We start from the raw sequence: 21,044 nt of genomic DNA, 5'->3' as shown, positions 1-21,044 counted from the left end.
ACTCTCTCCCACTCCGTTTTCTTTGCCTCCTCACACATATGTACATACGTGTGATTGTGTGTATGTGTACAATCTATAAAAAGTATGAATTTCCCCTGACTCTGTTAGACATGTCAGACCTGTTTCAAATGCTTCCTTTTACTAGACCACATTACTTGGTCTCTTTACATCACTTAAAAAGCAAGAATCAAACGTGAAAAGGGCAAATGTGTCATTCTGTCCAATCAGCTCTAGTCCACATTAGAATTATGCTGTTTTATGTCCTACCTGCTTTCAAGGACTTAAGGTGGTTTACAGGGATAAAAGTGAAAAATAAGTCACAGATGGATAAAACAAAACAGAACGTTTGGGGCGCCTGGGTGGCACAGCGGTTGGGCGTCTGCCTTCGGCTCAGGGCGTGATCCCGGCGATCCGGGATCGAGCCCCGCATCAGGCTCCTCTGCTATGAGCCTGCTTCTTCCTCTCCCACTCCCCCTGCTTGTGTTCCCTCTCTCGCTGGCTGTCTCTATCTCTGTCGAATAAATAAATAAAATCTTTAAAAAAAAAAACAGAACGTTTAAAAGGAAACAGAAAAAGTACATATTACCAGGTACTTGCAAATAACTAAGTTACCATTTGGCAGTAATTTTTGGTCAACTTTCCGGCAGGAAGAAAGAAAGGGATTTTTTTCCTGACGAGGTATTTAACTGTAAAGTTAAAAGAAGTTTGGATATCATCTAGTCCTACACCCTGGCTAGGTAGAACCCAGCCCTTGATTAGAAATCATGTCTCCTGAGTCTCTAAACATGTCTTCTATTACAGAGAAAATAAACACTCATATATAGGAAGCCTATTATTTTTTCCTCTATTAAAATTCAAGTCAGATTTTACCATGTAAAGTTATTGTGTAAATAGGACAGAAGAACAGTAGGTTGATATTTTCAGTTACAGTTTTCTTTTTTAAAGGTATTGAACTGCTCTTCAAATAATTGATTCTTCCATCAAACTTATAATTAGTCAAATCTTAGTAACACATTTCTGTAAAAGAGTATATTTTCAACTTAAGTATCACAAAATCCAAGTACTTAGCTCCCTAATGGTTAACTTAATACATAAACGAAATCTGGAGAACTAAAATAAATGGTACTGATCCATTGATTCTTTTTTTATATATCAAGTTTTTATTTAAATTTTAGTTAACATATAGTGTAATATTAGTTTCAGGAGTAGAATCCAGCAATTCATCACTTACATATAACACCTAGTGCTGATCCATTCGATTCTTATAGAACCTTGAAGGAAGGAGGTAGCCTATCAAAATCATCTGAGGGAGACCTTCCCACACTCCTTAAAATTCTGGTACACTCCAGAGAAGCAGCCTATTCAATGTCCCTTACCTTCCTAAGGGAGACTTACTGCTACACCAGGGCCAATGACTGACAAGAATGTGTCCTGCTTGTCAGGTATGCAGGAATAGAATTAAGATTGAGAAATACTACTCTCTTAATAGGACTTGAAGTATAGATATTCTCAGATTGGTTTTTTTTTTAAGATTTTATCTATTTATTTGAGAGAGAGAGAGAGAGATCACTAGAGAGAGCAAGCACGAGTGGGGATCAAAGGGAGAGGGAGAGAAGCAGGCTCCCCGCAGAGCAGGGAGCCCAATGCAGGGCTCGAGCCCAGGACCCTGGGATCATGACCACAGCCAAGGGCAGACACTTAACCAACTGAGCCACCCTAGTGCCCCAGATATTCTCAGATTTTGGTTAAAATAAGTGGTGAATATCAGACGTGAAAGTGGTAAATTTATTATACCTTTTGTGAAAGTATGAAACCTAAGTTGTTGTTTTTTGTTTTTTTGTTTTTTAAATGATTTTTTATTATATTATGTTAGTCACCATACAGTACATCCCCGGTTTCCGATGTAAAGCTCGATGATTCATTAAACCTAAGTTGTATTATGAGACCAGACAAATGGCCAATCCATTGTAAGCATGGCATGAGCAATGAATTCAAAAGAGATGATTACATCTCTTAGTAATGTACTATTTGTTAAAAGATATAATCCTAAAACAGAAAGATAACCTTTTATATGTTCAGTACATTGGGGTACACTTGTTCTGTAAAGGGCCAAGTAGTAAATGTTTGAGGCTTTGCAGACCATACAGTATCTGTCCCAACTACTTAGTTCTGCTGTTTTAGTTGTGAAAGCAGCCATAGACAATATATAAATGAATGTGCATGGCTCTGTTTGGATAAAACTTAATTTATAGTCACTGAAATTTGAGTTGCTTATAATTTTCACATATCACAAAATATTCATCTGATTTTTTTCAACTACTTAAGATGAAAAAAAACATTCTTAGCTCATGTGTTGTACAAAACCAGGTGCAAGCTAGATTTGACCGCCCCAAGTCATAGTTTGCTGACCCCTGTTCTAGACCTCTGTTTTTAGATAAAACTAGCTAAACCAATCCTGGCAGATAAATCTATATGATACTCAAATTTCTTCCAACATGAAGTTTGTCCACCTACATTGATACTATCTTCCAGTGAATGATTATCCCTCTGCAGTATCTTGCTGATCTCTGGAGGACCCAGTAATTTTGAAGTGTCTTATTCTGTCTTTTTTCCTCTATTAAAGCAACCAAGCAAGCCAACATAACTCCTCCCCTCCTTGGTACTGGCCTGCAGGCTCAGGGCCAATTATTTTTACCCATAAGGTATGCCTCCTTCCTTGTTGAAGCCTATTTGAACCATTAACTGAGTAGCACTGAGTTTTCTCACTGTTGGTTCCCTCACTGGCTACATCCTCAGGATTTCCTCTTCAACCGAGATGCCTCCCCACTCTTGTATCTCAGTAGAGCAGTACACCGGATTATATGGGTTCCAGAGCTAGATTACTGTTGCCACACCTTAATTCTGTCCCTTATTACATTGCATAACGAAAGTAATTGTAATTTAATCTTGAAACCTGAAGTACCTACTATCAGATTTCATCATCAAAAGACACCCTTTTCCCCCATATTTTAATCTTTGAAATCGGTATGCATCTTACAATTGAAGTCATGCCCTTGTTCAGTTGGTAGCATTTTTCTTAAGGGCATCTTAGATTAAGTAAAATATGGCATATTGCAAGCAATAGGTGCTGGGATTATAAATTGCCTCCCCTCCACTGCACGCACACGCACGCACGCACACACGCACACACACTTTCACACTTTTTATTGGAAAAGAAATTCAGTGATCACAAAGAATTGAGGAAGAAGATACATAAATTGCATATAATACACATTACAAAAGAATATGAGCTTACTTATTTGATTTTATACTTTCCTGTAATTTTGAACATAGTCCAGATGTATGATCACATTTACCTAGACAGTAAGGTGTAAGTTACTTGCTGAAGTAACACACAAACAGGAAGTCACCATTGAAGTGCATATGTATGCACATGTGGAAAGGATATTTGTGTTCATCTCCTTTGGTAACAGGAATACAGATGAATTCATATTCGAATACTTAATGCACAAATGTCTTAAAGTCTAGTATTTGAAAATTATAGGTAAAAAATGCACAAACGTACATTCATTTGCTCGAATTAACAAATACTTACTGAGCATCTAATGTGTGCCCAGCACTGTTCCAGGTCCTGAGGTTACGTGAGTGAACACAACAAATAAAAGAGCTTGCTAATTAAAGAGATGGTGATAAATGCTAGAAAGGGGTTGGAGAGTAAGATAGTAGGAAAGGATTACATTTTATCTTTTTTTTAGGGGGGGCAGAGGCAGAGGAAGAGAGAGAATATTAAGCAGGCTCCACACCCAGTGCAGGGCCTGATGTGGGGCACAATCTCACAACCCTGAGATCATGACCTGAGCCGAAATCAGGAGTCAGATGCTTACCCGACTGAGCTACCCAAGCGTCCCGGAAAGGATTATATTTTAATAGAGTGGTCAGGGTTAGGGTTAGGTCTCCCTGAAAAAGCAACATTTCACCAGAATCCTGATGGGGGTGAAGGAACAATCTGGTTATCTGAGGAAAGAACATTCTAGGCACAGAAACAACAAGTATGGTGGCTCTGAAGCCTGTTTACTTATACATTTGTACCCGGAACACTAGTTTTAACCAAAGAACTCATGACAAATTTCATGAGTAATGATGAAGTTAAACTCACCGTATTTTATAATTTAGAAAATAATTCATAATAGTATCAATGACACACTGATAATCAAACTACCTTCCTGAGAATATCAGGATTTCCAACTTCTGATATTTTCTCAATTCTAAGGCATACTTTCTTTTTTTTTTTTTTTTTTACATTTGCAAGTTGGAATGCACCTTACGGATGCATCAATGTGTACATTTAATGGAGAGTTTCCTTTTTATTAAAACTGTTATTAAGTTGATGGTATATTTTAGAGTTAAATTTGGTCTTAGAATCAAGGAAATAAGATACCAGCATGTGCACTGCCACATGAGTTTTGCAACATTGATTAGAGTTATGGAATAGTTATACATCTTATACAGAATTGAAATCCTCAGTAAATTCTAGATATCATGACTATTATAGTTTATGAATACCAAATTTCAGTAATCCTTAAAACCTTTAAGTAGCCATTAGTTGTATGTTAAATTAAAGCTGTGGAATTTTAGTGTCATTTGCCCCCCCAAAAAAGCAAAAAAAAAAGTAGGGATGCCCAGGTGGCTCAGATGGTTAAGGGTCTGCCTTCGGCTCAGGTCATGATCCCAGTGGCCTGGGATCAAGCCCTGCATCGGGCTCCCTGCTCAGTAGGGAGCCTGCTTCTCCTTCTCCCTCTGCCATTCTCTCCACTTGTGCTCTCTCACTCTCTCTGTCAAATAAATAAATAAAATCTTTTTAAAAAATGCACTTGTGTTTCTGGATCCATTTGCAGCTTAACAGGAAGGAGTTTGTTTACCTATCATTGACCCATGGACAGTAGTTAAGAATTGCCATAGTGATGAGTAGAGGAGATATTAAGGTCATAGAATCTATAAAACGTGCTGGCTAAATATCAGGGAAGAACAAAAGGAAGGAGTTAAGGGTAACCTCCAGGGTTCTGTTTTGGGTGACTGGGTAGAATTCATAGGGCTTTCAAGCTGTGCTCTGTGTGTTTACCCTTCCTCCAGTCAAGATGGTCTCCTTACTCTGATCTATAATTTTGGCTACTCCTTGCCCCACCTGAAATACCTTCTGTTTATTAAAATGCTATTCATCCTTTTGTACCCAGCTCAAAGCCTTGCCTCTAAAAAGTCTTTTTTTAAAAAGATTTATTTACTTATTTTAGTGAGAGAGCATGCAAAAGCAGGGGGGAGGGCAGTGGGAAAGAATCCTCAAGCAGACTCCCCGCTGAGTGCAGAGCCTAAGACAGGGCAAGAGTTGGATGCTTAACTGACTGAGCCACCCAAACACCCCTAAAAAGTCTTTTATATCCACCCTATTAGACATTGACCCATACAAAGAGATGACAGTCACAGGTCAGGATGTGCTTTGGTTGTTCCCCCATAGCCCCTTTTCTACTGCAACCTTTTATAGCCCTAATGGTGAGTAAATGAAGTTTATGTTGTATAATTAAGGGCAGATGGGACGTTGTTACTACCATCCCTGGCTTTGCTTGAGTCATACATCCTTAAGTCCAAATAGCAATAAGGGAACCAATAGTCATCTCTGAATTATTCTATTCTGTAATGGCCCCTGACATAATGACCAAGAAAATATTCTACATGTCTTCATTTATGTGACCAGGCCATCCTCTGGATATTAAAATTTAAACCTTCTATCAGTAGGTAAAACATTTTGGGGTGTTTTTTTGGGGGGGTGTTATTTTTGTGGGGTTTTTTGTTAAACATTTTGGATTGTTATTTTCAGCAGTGGTGACAGACTGCGCTAAAGTGTCTCCTCTTTCAACCAGATGCATGTATTCATAAAGTTTTACCCATCAAAGGGTTTAGTTCCTAGCTTTGAAACCATGTATTTACATGTGTGAAGCTATTTGGGACGTGTCAGGATCAAACCAGCAAACCTGGCTTCATTAGCCTCCTGTACTAATCTACTTTTAACAAAGTGTGGTCTTTCTATACAGGTCTGAACCATGAGATCGCAATTGATGTTGCATTCCTGCCCATGTATTCTCCAGAAGATCTCCGAACATCTCAAATTGACTCATTACTAAGCTGCATGAATTACAGCTGTGTGTATCCACAGGCTACACCTGGAAATGACTCAATGGCAAGTCCAAGAGCACTTGCAAGTAAGACAATCTCAATATTCTTTTAACTCAGAAGATAAAATTAATATTGTAAATGCTTCTAATCCTAAGATATGATTATATAAACAGTTCTAGACTTAACACTCAATATAAAGGGTTGCTTGGTAAATGTACCCCAAGACTTATAAATGAGAATATATTTTTAAATAAACTGGACAAATTAATGGTTTTGATTCCAGACAGACATTAAGAATGTTCTCTTATAATACATTTCTAAATGCAAGTATTCATTAGATTTAAGTGATATGCACATGGAGCAGTGCCAACTTGACTCTTCTCTCCTTTTAACTCAGGCGAGATGATCTGTCCTTTCACCTTACAATTGCCTGAAATTTTAAGACCTCCATGGCGTAGTACAGTATGGTTGTTTTCTTTTATATATGTTTAGTTATTCAAGTGCTATGCAATAAATTCCTTGAGGACTGCTAGGAGTTCATGTAATCCCAATAGTGAAACCCTTCAACCAACTAATTGTTTAGGCTGCTACATAATTTACTGAGCTCTAAATTATTTCTATATTCCTGTAAAATTATGTACCCAGTTATAATTATCCACTTCCTGTTGCATCTTTATTTCCCGAGCAGGTAATAAAGTTTCTAGCCGTTCTCATTGAGCTTAGAAGGATATTACATTTAAAAGAGCTTTTAAGACAGCCTTTATTATCTTGGGATTTTGTGGTGGGTCTTTCGAAGCTGATGAAACTCTTGAGTGCATATTGTTTTTAAACAAGTCTTATGAGCTGTGCCTGATGATGAAGTAACTTTTGGCAGTAATGGTTACTGCAAACTGAGCTTGAATATCTGATTTTATGAGTCTTTTATCTTTTCCACAGTTCATTTTAGAGGTGATATGTTAGTTGACTTTGCAGTATTACTTCTTACATTGCAGCTCTTTAGACTTCCAGAAAGTCCAGATTTCTTAATTAGTGCCCTAATACATAGTTTAAATATTTGTGTATTTATTTTCTTACTGCATACAGCATCTATTTCCATCACATTTCTTCTGCTATGTGTGTATGTTATTATTGGTATGAAATATCAAGGCAAAATTCTCAGTTGTTAATGCCAATTGTTCTCCAGAAGTCACTAATGGTCACCTGAGAAAACCTAGTATCATACTGCCAAAGCAGTTAATATTTGAGACATGAAGGGCAAGAACCACTCAAAAAGTGATGTGGTAATCAAAAGCAAGGTGATTTGTTTCAAGTAGAATATGTTTCAAACCATTTGTTGAAGAGACTTTTTCCCATTGGATATTTTTTCCTGCTTTGTTGAAGATCAATTGACCATATAGTTGTGGGTTCATTTCTGGGTTTTCTATTCTGTTGCATTGATCTATGTGTCTGTTTTTGTGCCAGTGCCATACAGTTTTGATCACTATAACTTTGTAATATAACTTGGAGTCCAGGATGTGATGCCTCTAGGTCTGCTTTTTCAAGATTGCTTCAGCTATTCTGGATCTTTTGAAGTTCCATATAAATTTTAAAATCGTTCTAGTTCTGTGAAAAATGTTGTTGGTATTTTGGTAGGGATTGCATAAAATCTGTAGATTGTTTTGGGTAGTACAGACATTTTAAAAGTATTTGTTCTTCCAGTCCGTGAGAATGGAATGTCTTTCCATTTCTTTATGTCATCTTCAATTTCTTTCATCAGTGTTTTAGAGTTTTCAGAGTACAGGGCTTTCACCTCTTTGGTGAGGTTTATTCCTAGGTATCTTATTATTTTGGTTGCAGTTTTGTTGGTGTTGTCTTCTTAATTTCTCTTTCTGCTGTTTTCATTATTACTGTATAGAAATGCAACAGATTTCTGTATGTTGATTTTGTATCCTGTGACTTTAGTGAATTTTTTTATTAGTTCTAGCAGTTTTTTGGTGGAGTCTTTAGGGTTTTCTGTATATAGTGTCATGTCATCTGCAAATCCTGAATGTTTTACTTCTTCCTTACTGATTTGGGTGCTTTTCATTCCTTTTTGTTGTCTGATTGCTGTGACTAGGAGTTCCAGTACTATGTTGAATAACAGTGGTGAGAGTGGGCATCCTTATCGTGATCCTGACCTTAGGGGAAAAGCTCTCAGTTTTTTCCCATTTAGGATGGTGTTAGTTGTGGGTTTTTCATATATGGCATTTATTATGTTGAGGTATGTTCCTTCTAGAGCTACTTTGCAGAAGGTTTTCATCATTCATGGACGTTGTACTTTATCAAATGCTTTATCTGTGTCTAGTGAAATGATCATATGGTTTTTAGCCTTTCTTTTATTGATGTGATTTCTCACATTGGTTGATTTGCAAATATTTAAACCACCCTTGCAACTGGGAATAAATCTCACTTGATCTCACACACACACACAGTCTTAAAGTAATACACATAAGTGGAATTATAGTAAACATAGTTCCATAACCACCTTTTTCCTCTTGATAATGTATCTTGAATAGTTTTCATGTTAGTATATAGATGTCCTAATTGATATCATCTTTATGAACTACAGGGACTTACACACACATACACACACACACACACACCCCTTCCTCCTCTTTGAACACATTGAGTTAACATCTCCATTGATAAACACTTCAGAAGCATAACTTGTTATAGAAGAGTTTTAACACATGTAAGAAAACAATTTTATTATTTTTATTTTATTATTCTCTAGGTAATCAGAGTTTCCTGTATGATTTTGCAGGCAGGAATACCGCACTGTGTTACAACATAGGTTAGATGGTGAAGCACTTACAAAGCCACTTCAAAGTCTCAGTGACTTTAACATAATAAATGTTTATTTCTTGCTCAAGTTAAATCTGATGCAATAGTTATTAGCTTTCCTCTCAGTGGTAATTCAGGAATGCAGTCTGCTTCCATCTTCTTGCAGCTTCAGCAGGAACAAGTGGCTTCTAGGGCTGTCTAAGCAGAGGAAGGAAGAGATGAAGGAGACACTGGCTTTTAATTGTTAGCCTGGAAGTGACACATCATTTCTATTCACATTCTCATTTGCCAGAACTTACTTACATGATCCCAACCTAGCTACAAGAGATGCCAGGACGCTTTATCTTCTATATAGCATTGCCTTTGTCACACTCACCATGTGCATCTGTGACATTTCTTAAAAAGTACAGTTTTTGTACACAATTCTAACAATTTAAAGTGAAATGTAGAGAAGCTCATTTTCTAGGTAAAAATCTATAGTCCTTTTAAGAGAATCCCTATGTGATGTAAATAATAATATCTAAATTTCATACTAGGTTTTTTTTCTTTATTTTTTAACATTTTGTTTGTTTGTTTAATTTTTTTATTATATTATGTTAGTCACCATACAGTACATCCCTGGTTTCTGATGTTAAGTTCGATGATTCATTAGTTGCGTATAACACCCAGTGCACCATGCAATACGTGCCTTCCTTAATACCCATCACCAGCCTATCCAAATCTCCCACCCCCTTCCCCTCTAAACACTGTTTGTTTCCCAGAGTCCATAGTCTCTCATGGTTCATTCCCCCTTCTGTTTACCCCCCTTTCATTCTTCCCTTCCTTCTCCTACCGATCTGCTATTCCTATGTCCCACAAATGACTGAAACCATATGATAATTGTCTTTCTCTGCTTGACTTATTTCACTTAGCATTATCTCGTCCAGTGCTGTCCATGTTGCAGCAAATGTTGAGAACTCGTTCTTTCTGATAGCTGAGTAATATTCCATTGTATATATGGACCACAACTTCTTAATCCAGTCATCTGTTGAAGGGCATCTCGGTTCCCTCCACAATTTAGCTATTGTGGACAATGCTGCTATGAACATTGGGGTGCATGTGGCCCTTCTCTTCACTACATCTGTATCTTTGGGGTAGATACCCAGTAGTGCAATGGCTGGATCATAGGCTAGCTCAATTTTTAACTTTTGAAGGGACCTCCACACTGTTTTCCAGAGTAGCTGTACCAACTTGCATTCCCACCAACAACGTAGGAAGGATCCCCTTTCTCCACGTCCTCTCCAACATTTGTTGTTTCCTGCCTTGTCAAATAGGTTTTCTTAAGTAGAAAATGATTGTTGCTGATAAACTGCGCTCTTGCTATGTGTCAGCCACCAATCTAAGTGCTCTATATCCTGAGTATTTAATCCTCACAATATTCTCTGATGTAGTACCAGATGAGCAGATTAAGAGGTCATCATTTGCTCAATGCATTGACACAAGTAGGCAGTCAATCACCCAAACAGTAGATTTACTTATAGTTTTGTTGCAGACATTCTGTAAGTCATTATTTGTAAAAGTCAATATATGATAACAATTAGAATTATTAAGGTTTGGGTTGTTGCTGTTAGCATCAAAGCTAGAGGTCTCAAAATCTTTCCAAAGCATTAGGTCAAAGTCCATCCCATTCAAAGAAGAAAGTTATATAGTTATTTTCTAGATTTGTCATTATTATATTCATTGTGCATTAGTGAATTTGCACAGCTGTAAGTCATTCATCAGATTTTGTGACATGTCTAGCAGAGGTGGCTTTAATTGTGAAGCTAACAAAGACTAAGCTTGAGAAGCCCTCACTTGCTTCAGTACTCTATGTATAAAAGGGGCATCTAAATAGTATGTCCTTCAGGCCCACAAAACCTGGATCCACCACTGGCTTTGGGGTACAGTTTTACAGAGATGTAGCCCTAGCATACAAAAGTTAAGAGCACATGCCTTGAAGCCAGACTGTGTGTCTTAGAATCACTATGGGACTTCGTGTAAGTTACTTAGCCTCTAAATGTTTTCATTTTCTTATACTTAAAATGAAGTCTTTGTCATGTGTAACCACTGAAGTCTGTGATCGGTTAGCTTCCTAGTGGTCAGTTAGTGCTTTGGAAGAGTTTCTTTAAACACCTGGAGGAGAGAAAAGGAAAACAAGGACAAAAAATGATCTCCAGTTTTTGCGGTTGAATCTGTGTTCTGTGCTTACCAGGCTGTTTACAGCCCTGACTTAACGTTCCTTCCTGCTCTGCAGAACCTGATGGTCAGCCAGAGGTGAACAATTGAAGTTTTTCTCAGGCCTTTTTCTGAGCATGCATCTAGCACTGGGCATACGTGTAGTTTTCTTGATGCCCTAGTGTACACAGGAGCTCTTAAAAAGCCCTTATCCCTCCACATGTGTCTCTTCCTACCCCCTTCCTCCTCAGGCTTTTTGATCTGTCTATTGCTTGTCCCAACTTTATGCTTTGCCCCAGCTGCTTTGGCTAATGTTTTTGCCTTCATATGCTTTCAACAAAAGCCATTGAGGAAGCTACCCCAGTCGTGGGAATGCCCCAAATCAGGTGAAACGAAAGCAGGCTCTTGCATCTGCCCTTAAGGCAGCTGCCTAACAGGTCCAAACTCACAACCACGTCTTTGAGAGTAAGTTCTGCATCCCACCATCTGGTGCTAGCAACCTACCCCAGGAGTGCAAGCTGCCGTCTTCATGGCTGCTGCTGATTCACGTAATAGATGGGCACTTTAAAACACCACAGCACATTCTTACCACAGTGCAGCAGCTCTTCCTCTATTAATCTTTCCCCTGATTGTTTTAAGTTTTTGTGTGGATTCCAGAGTTCTGCAGAAGTTGATCTGAGAGTGTTTGTCAGCCTGTAAGTTGTTTTAGTGGAGGGACACAGCCCTGGACTTGCCTGCTCCGCCATATACAGCAGTGTCCCTCACCTGATCCATTTTTGAGAAAGCTTCTTGAGAGTATCCAAAGCTAAGTGTTAGTTAATAAAGCTATTTCAAAGGAGGGGCGCCTGGGTGGCTCAGCGGTTAAGCGTCTGCCTTCGGCTCAGGGCGTGATCCCAGCATTATGGGATCGAGCCCCACATCAGGCTCCTCCGCTATGAGCCTGCTTCTTCCTCTCCCACTCCCCCTGCTTGTGTTCCCTCTCTCGCTGGCTGTCTCTATCTCTGTCAAATAAATAAATAAAATCTTAAAAAAAAAAGCTATTTCAAAGGAAATACACTTGGAAAAACTTCAGTTACACGTATGTATTTGGCTTTGTCTTGTAAGTTTCATAAAGATAATTAAATTTCAAAATAGAAAAAATGATTTTTGTACTCCCTTGGAGTGTAAACAATAAGTTGTTTACTTGGTACCATATAAATAACCTTGAAAATATATAGACTTACTTTACTCCACCAAGAATATTTAAAACCTAAAAATAACTAAATATGGCTTTGGAATACCAACCCGTATCTTGACATTAGTAGTAGCGTCTGTATGATATACTCATTGTTATGTGCAGAAATTAACTTTGTAATTTATAATAATGTAACTTTGATGAATGTGTGATAAATTGGAGGAAAGAGGGAGAAGATGAGGGACATTCTTAATGTTATAAGAAAAAAATCAGCTTATGTGATACTAAATCCAAGTAAATATTTAACTAGTTTACAATACTTACCATCTGCTTTTTACTTTTAGGTGATATTATAAAAGCCGCAAGTAAACTGGATAAAGCGCACATCGTCGGTATCTTGGATATCTGTAATTTGGGTAACGATAAAGTAGAAGTCTACCTGCACAGGATTTACAGTCCAACTAATGATTCTTAAAAATTGGCAAGTGAAATGATTACAGGTTATAAGGAGGGCACTGCTTTAAAGATATTCTGTCATTTTGTTGGTAATTTCAGCAACTGTTTTTCGACAAGAATATTACATAAGCTCTAAAGTTACTAAGTGGTTTTATGTTCCTCTTGTGTTTGAAGCTAACGCACCTACTGAAAAGTTCATCAAAACAATTTTTGTGTATCAAGAAAATTTACCTTCTGTATAACTATTATCTTGACTTGTAATAATTTGTGGTCACTATTCTATTTGTGAAGTGCTTTTATTCTCAAGCCTCAGCCTAAGACATCCTGACTTATAAGAGTAACTTCTCTTGAATATTTAACATCCTTCTACTTTTATTCACTCATAGTGGGAAATTCTGAATTGCTAACTTAAATATTAAATTCTCCTAAAGTGGTCAGCCTGCATTTCTCATGACTATGGTGGTTACTGTCACTTTCAAAAAACACACATGGATTGTTATGGTCCAGTTGCCTTGGTCCTCAGTTTGGTCAGCTGTACAATGAGTGTGTTAAATTGTCTTAAGGCTTTCCACTCTCTATTGTGACTTCTTACCCTTTGAATTTCTGAATATTTTGACCAGTGTGTGAGCTTAAAAGCCAGAGACTACAGTAGGTCTCTATTTTTGCTGTATTCCTTTGTAGTTTTGGTACCTGTAATGTGAATTTAAATAGTGAAATTTTATCTCGTATTAACATTTTAAGTGTGCAAATTGAAAATATTAAAACAGTGACTAAGGGGATTCTATTCTGGTTATCTATTATACTTCATTTTAACTGTGAATCACCATTCCACATTTGCAAAGCCCTGTGGTTGACATCTGTGTGATTAGATGACCAAAATGACCGTCACATGAGTTAAAAAGTATTCAGTGTCACGATCAATCTGAACCCAGTTAAGAATTACCGTGTGGGGTTTTCTTCTAGCCCTATGGTTCCGTGACTTCATATGCTATAGATTTTAAATGTTTTGGGCAGCTCGTGAATCTAAAGACAGATGCTGTACTTTATTCATAAGTGCATTCAGCATTTTCTTCCTTATAATTGTGTTTAAGTGTTAATTAAAATAGTGAATCCTTGTGTTAAAATTTCGAGTGTATTATTAAAGTTAAAACACAATAATTTTTTTGGTCTCTTGTCTCATTTTTAATGTATTTGATGTCCCTCCTCCGTATTTTTTGGCCTGTAATAGACCTACATATACTTGCTAAATGAACCAGTATGATTCTTCCATATGGGTTGAAGACTTGTTTATCAAATGGAATCTGGGTTTCTGTATTAAACTATTATAAACTTCAAAAGGCAGTTCAATTTTACTGACATGTAAATGTTGGAGAAGGGAAAACTAATACTTACATGGCTATTGACTAAAAACCTCAGGCTGAGCCCTTCAACAGACAAATGGATAAAGAAGATGTGGTCCGTATAGACAATGGAATATTACTCAGCCATCAGAAAGAATGATTACCCAACATTTGCATTAACATGGATTAGAGGGGGTTATGTTAAGTGAAATAAGTCAAGCAGAGAAAGACAATTATCATATGGTTTCACTCATTTATGGAACATAAGGAATAGCAGGGAGATCATTAGGAGAAGGAAGGGGAAAATGAAGGAGGGGGAACAGATGGGGAGATGAACCATGAGAGACTATGGACTCCAGGAAACAAACTGAGGGTTTTAGAGGGGAGGGAGAGGGGATGGGCTAGACTGGAGAAGGGTGCTAAGGAGGGCATGTATTGCATGGAGCACTGGGTGTTATACACAAACAATGAATCATGGAACACTACATCAAAAGCTAATGATGTACTGTATGGTGACTAACGTATCATAATAAAAAAAAAAAACTTCAGGCTGAGATCTCAAAGCTACACACTTTAACAGGTATAATTTCTGTTCTTATATTGAATGAGAAATATGAACAATTTTTGAAAATTTAGGATCTTTAAAAACAACTTCCCTGGCAATTTATTTTATATTCTAGAAGCATTTCTATCTAAATTTGGAGTTACACGTCTGTGTCCACATTTTTGGTTGTTGTAAAATGGGATAGCTACGGTAGCATTTCCTAAGAAAAATACCAAACTACCATTGGAAGAACTTACCTATAAGTGACAATATGTGTTCATTAATTCCAAAGCCACACAAATATATTACTGTGATGTCACCTTCAAATTAAGGAATCAGTTAGTAAATTATGAAATATTATTAATATTATATAATCTACTGGAGAACCACAGTCTCTCCCTTTAGATGGAGAGATATACACATTGAAATCCCTTTGGTAAGCTATTAAAGAAAGAATCTGAGTACCTGTTCTCTCTGCTGAGTACCTGTTCTCTCTGCTATTTTTATTTCTTTATGCATTCATTTTATTCATATTAAGAAAAGGACTTTTAAGAAATTAGTGTCACCCTTATTTGATGACAGTAATAATATTTGATATTTTTAGCTATATACCCTCTGCCAATATGGACGTCCATTATAACCAATTCTCTTATTCTAAAGTCATTTCTATGATTTATACTGGTTGCTGTTTCACTGGTTTGCTTTTCAGGTACATTTCCTTTTCTTTCTTTTTTTCTTTCTTAAGCATTGTTACCCGAGAATTTACAGGTATACTGATGGGAAGTGAAATATGTTATTATTCAGTCCTGATTATTTTATTTTTTTAATTTTATTTATTTTATTTATCTTCAAGTCAAGTCATATTATATTTGTGTCTATTGTCCAAAATAGAAACATTACATATAAACTCATCTCTTGGTCCACGTCATACCACTCATTATGTTATCTTCATTCTTACATTATTATGTTGACACCACTTCTATCCCTAAGTTTTTGTTTTCCTTTACACTAAAGAAATAAAACATAGATTTTGAAAAAAACAATTTAAAGCTAGCCATGCCTCTGTCCCTAAATGCCTGAGAAATTTTATGGAAAGCCACTTAAACTTCTAGTATTTAGTTTCCTTATTTGTAAAATTTGCAAAATAATGATCCCATCCAGTTCTATGATTCTTTGGGTCTATTAATACAGTTATTAGAACACTGAAAATTTGTTTCATGAAGATGTGATTTTCTTTGAAGAACATTTTAATATGATTAGACCATTTATCAATCATAGCGGCTCGTTGTAACAGAAAACAGTTGAAATTTTTTCATCCCAGGGTGGTGGTGGTGGTGGTTGTTTGTACTGCTAGCGTTCTTCCTAATTTGTTGCCTTTTCAATGATATTTTTTTTCTCAAAACAGAAATCCGAAATATTTTAGCTTTTTTAAATGATATGCACATCTTCATTGAAAATCAAGCAACACTTTTTAAAGAATTTTGAGTACCTCTGATCCTATTCTGAGATGATTGCATCTGACTCCTAGTAGCTTAGGATCTAGAAGTTGCCCCCAAGAATGTTTTAATATCTATTTTATAGACAGGGAACAAAACAGAAAAAGACTAAATGATTTAATGTAAAATTGTCAAAGCAATTAAATTAGAAAGTTAGGCTTATAACTCCAAAGTCTGTTTCTTTAAGCTCTAATTTGCACACAAAGTAAAATGTTTGAATAAGAGTAAAATTTCACATAGTGTATCAGATCACTGTGAGATAACCCAAACCCTGGGGCTCATAAAATAATAAGCCAAACTTTTGCAACATATATCCAAGCATTTGAATGCTTACTCTGTGGCAAGCACTGGGTTAGCACTAGGAACACAACACAATACAAGCAAAAACACACGGCCCCTACTCTCAGAGCTTACAGTGTTGTGGAGGAGACATTCAAATAATTGTACAAATAAGCGAGCTAAGTGCCGCAAAGGGAAGATATGTGCTTTATATTAGAGCTTTTTGACAAAGGAAGCCAGGTTGGGGTGGGGGGCACTGGGAAAGTTTTTCCTGAGAAAGTGAATGTGTGTTTGGGGACTTGAATGAGAACTGATATGGCTGGAGTGCAGAAAGTGGGATACAAGAGGAGACAAGCAAATAGACCAAGGCTCTTGCAGGCTATGCAGAGCCTTGTAGGACATAGTAAGGATTTTAGTTTGTATCTTCAGAGCACTGGGAAGCCATTATACAGTTTGTGGCCAATATGTACCATGATTCAATTTATGTTTTAGAATGGTCACTGTCTCCTGGAGGGAGAATGGATATAAAGAGGTTGCCAGAGACTGTTAGTTGGACCGTAATAACTATTCTCTTCTATAGTAGTAGATCTGTCAATTTTTAGCTGGGCACATAGCTACCTACAATAAAGAATACTTTCCCCTGGTTCCTTTGTTGCTAGATATGGCCTGGTGACTAAGCTCTAAGTTCAGAAGTGAGCATAAGTGATCTGTACAATTACTGAACCAGTTCCTCAAAGGTCGTAAGAGAATGCTCTCTTTCCCTTTTCTCCCCTTCCTACTAGCTAAAATGTGAGCATGTTGGTGAGACATCTTGTATCTTGCAGAGGAAGAACAACATTCTAGGGATGTCAACCCAACCAGCTAGTAGGAGCCTAGATCCCTGATACTGTGGGACTGCCATACCAGCTTTGTATTTCTTACATGTTTGGCTGTTACATGTAAGAATAAACTATCTTGTTTATGTCACCACTATTTTGGGTCTCTGGCCAGCAGTCCAACCTGTATACTACTAATGCAGGGGGCAGAAGTGAAAGCAAGGGGACCAGCTAGATGACAAATGAGATTGGGAGCAGATATAGTCCATATAAATTTCAGAGATAACATTAAAATATAGATTCAGGTGTCTTGTCCAATTCTAATGGTCCAGTTCTTAAGAAATTCTCACCGAAGGAAAAAAATTTTAACACTCACAAAATTCTTCCCCTCCCCCCTCAAAATCACAAAGGTAGTTTCTTAGTTACCAAGTAAAATGTAGATAACTTTTATGTATCCTTGCTGTCATATGGTCCTAGGCATATTTGACTTTGGACATCAAGTGATTTTGTAATATCAGATCTCAGTTATTTCTTTTATTCAGCTTGGGCTAATATTAAAATTAATTTTTATTCCTTTTGAACATACACCAAGTTAGAGTCACCCCACCCAGAACTGAAAGTTTGCTATGAATAATCAAGGGTTACCTGTATCCTATTAGAAACGCAGCTGTGTGCTTCCTCATCTTTCAGTGGCTGGTTTGCCATAACTGTTGTTCAATCATATGGAGAAATTTGAAGTATTCCTTGCCTAAGAGATGAATAATTCCCTTCCCAATGCCTTTATTAATATTAAGTATGTACATTTGCTAAGATATTTAATATTTATTAAGGTACTTAATATTAAGATACAAGTAATCGAAAAAGTCCAGGAATATTAAATGTTTGAACAACACTGTATAGCAGTGGTTCTCAAACTTGGCTTCCTATTGGCATTACCTGGCAAGTTTTAAAATTACTAGGTGTCACCCCCAAGTTTCTGGTTGGGGTGTAGCCTGGGCATCAAGGTGGTTAACAGCTCCCCAGGTGATTCTAATGTGCAGACAAGTTTGAAAACCATTGTTATATGGTACCGTTTAAAGCACTTGTCGGTTTTAATAAAGCTCAGGCTTTATCTAATACTTTGAACTTACCTCTGCTTTAGGTGCTACAGTTACAGCTACTCTCAGTGCAGTTTCATCATGCATTGTGCTGAAAGGAAGGAAAAATTAAAAATTGATTGTTTCTAGGGACACCTGGGTGGCTCAGTCGAACATCCAACTCTTGAATTTGGCTCAGGTCATGATCTCAGGGCCATGAGATCAAGCCCCATGTTGAGCTCCACGCTCAGAGGGCAGTCTGTTTGAGATTCTCTTCTCCCTCTGCACCTCCCACTTGTATGCGTGCTCTCTCTCTCTCAAATAAATAAATAAAATCTTTTTAAAAATTGGTAGTTTCTAAACAACTTTTATTTTCAGAGTTCTAGCATATCAGATCCAGAAAAGACCTTAAGGATAAATAAATTCTAATCCAACCTTTTTTATTGCGTAAATGAAGAAAAAGTCCTAGAGTGGTTTCTATTTTGCTGAGGATGTCATAGTAGTTGTTGCAGAATCAGCACTTGTGCCAAATTTGGGTTTGCAATATACTTCAAAAATGTTCAGACTACCACCTAAAGTACACATAAACATACAACTAGAGATTGTACAATATGTAGACATACACTATATAGATAATGCAAATACAGATTGGAAGCTGAAGCACAATGAGGGTGAAATAAAATGACGGCAGAAAATCTGTCAAAACTACAGCTAGATCCTGTAGTGTTTTCATCATATACAAGTTTATGATCTCAAGTTCTTAAATTGTAAAGTGCATAAGAATTATCTGGAGAGCTTATTTAAAATGTGAGTTCCTAGATATTTCCCTCAGATTCTGATTCAGGATGATTAGGGGTGGGACCCAGAAATCTTCATTTTTAATAAAATTCCAAGTGAGTGTAATGTAGATGTTCCACAAAGAAAACTTTACGGGCACTTAGATGGTTTTTTTGGTTGTTTGGGGTTTTTTTAATAATATTTTTTTTATTACATTATTTTAGTCACCATACAGTATATCCTTAGTTCTTGATGTAATGTTCCATGATTCATTATTTGCGTATAACACCCAGTGCACCATGCAATATATGCCCTCCTTACTATCCATCACCAGCCTATCCCATTCCCCCCCCTCCCTTCTGAAGCCCTCAGTTTGTTTCCCAGAGTCCATAGTCTCTCATGGTTCATTCCCCCCCTTCATTCTTCCCTTCCTTCTCCTACCAATCTTCCTGCTATTTCTTATGTTCCATAAATGAGTGAAACCATATGATAATTGTCTTTCTCTGCTTCACTTATTTTACTTAGCATAATCCCCTCCAGTCCCATCCATGTTGCTGCAAATGTTGGCACCTAGATGCTAATTAAAAGTTAATTAAAAGAAAATACAAGACTGAGGCACCTGGCTGGCTCAGCCAGTTAAGCATCTGCCTTCACCTCAGGTCATGATCTCAGGGTCCTGTGATCGAGCCCCACGTCAGGCTCCCTGCGCAGCAGGGAGTCCGCTTCTCCCTCTCCTTCTACCCTTCCCTCCCACTCATGCTCTCTCTCTCTCTCTCTTTCTCTCTCTCTCTCAAATAAATAAAATCTTTTTAAAAAATCTTCAGAAACACTGAATAAGCACTAGACCACTCACACCCCAGCAAATTACCTTAAGAGTTAACAGAAAAATTGCACTGGCAGGTGCTTATTGTTCTGGGACTAATTTCACTTAACTGCAAAGTTTTAAAAACAATCTAAGATTAGCTTTGTAAGTTACAACTCTCTCTCTCTCTGAAAGTCACAAAAAGAAACATAAATGCACCTATGCACAAGATATATAATGTTGGTTACCATATAAAGTCATGCACTTCAACCTTCAGAGCAATTTTAAATAGTTTAGTGAAATAATCTTTAATACACCAGCACTGCCACAAAGTGTTACAGAAAAGTTGTCATTTTTAAGGCCTGTAATGATTTAACTTCTGCAAAAAAATATAATGCGAAGATTTGAAATTATTAGGTTATGATGAACAAAACTTAACTTCTAACGGATTTAGCTAATTTGTCGCTAATCTGTTTTTAAACTATTTCATGAGAAATTTTTTGTTGAGAAGCAATTTAATACCTGGTAGGAAAAGCAAAATCACATTTCTAGGACTTGACTAATTATTTGCATGTTGCATGCTGATGTTGCATTTATCAGAGATGTCTATCCACAATCAGCAAACTAATAGTTTCGGCAATGTAACACTTCCCTTTTCAATCTGACAGCTTTCTTTGTCCAGTGAGGACAGGCTTTATTATGAGTATGAACATCGAAATCATAGTCCTACTAGCAAAATAATAAACTATTTGTGTTTACTCTTAAGTAGACCACAAGCTAATACACCTAGACCTTTAAACTTTCCAGTTCAATTCCATGAATAATTATTAACTGATTACTATGTGTAAGATCCTTATAATAATAGGTACTGGGGGGAGGGGATATACAGGTGAGTAATCGACAGCTGTAATATGATAGAAAGGTTAAATCTGTAGCATGCACCAGTTGGGATTTATTCATCAGTTTCTATTGCACATTTCCTGAACTCCTTTCTTCTGCTGAATAGAGTTACTGTTCATTCTTACCGCAGGGTCCACTCCAACGCTGTTATCTCAGTTGCCTAAGGACAGACAAGAATTAGGGGAAGAAATATCTTCATTGATTATCTCGTTCAACAATGTCTCC

The 21,044-nt window shown here is 37.1% G+C and overlaps 1 protein-coding gene across 2 annotated transcripts in view; it reads left to right on the top strand.

Moving 5' to 3' along the window:
* The window catches only part of RADX (RPA1 related single stranded DNA binding protein, X-linked), a 73,160-nt gene extending 60,351 nt beyond the window's left edge, over positions 1–12,809 (top strand). For both annotated transcript variants that reach the window (XM_040644765.1, XM_040644710.1), the window contains 2 exons: positions 6,084–6,251; positions 12,679–12,809. In XM_040644765.1, coding sequence (XP_040500699.1) covers positions 6,084–6,251; positions 12,679–12,809 — 299 coding nt within the window. The remainder of the gene's footprint in view (positions 1–6,083; positions 6,252–12,678) is intronic.
* Positions 12,810–21,044: the final 8,235 nt, after the last annotated feature.

The sequence above is a fragment of the Ursus maritimus genome, assembly GCF_017311325.1.
Source record: "Ursus maritimus isolate PB19 chromosome X unlocalized genomic scaffold, ASM1731132v1 scaffold_X1, whole genome shotgun sequence".
Taxonomy (NCBI): Eukaryota; Metazoa; Chordata; class Mammalia; order Carnivora; family Ursidae; genus Ursus; species Ursus maritimus.
This window is presented reverse-complemented; position numbering and strand designations above follow the sequence as displayed.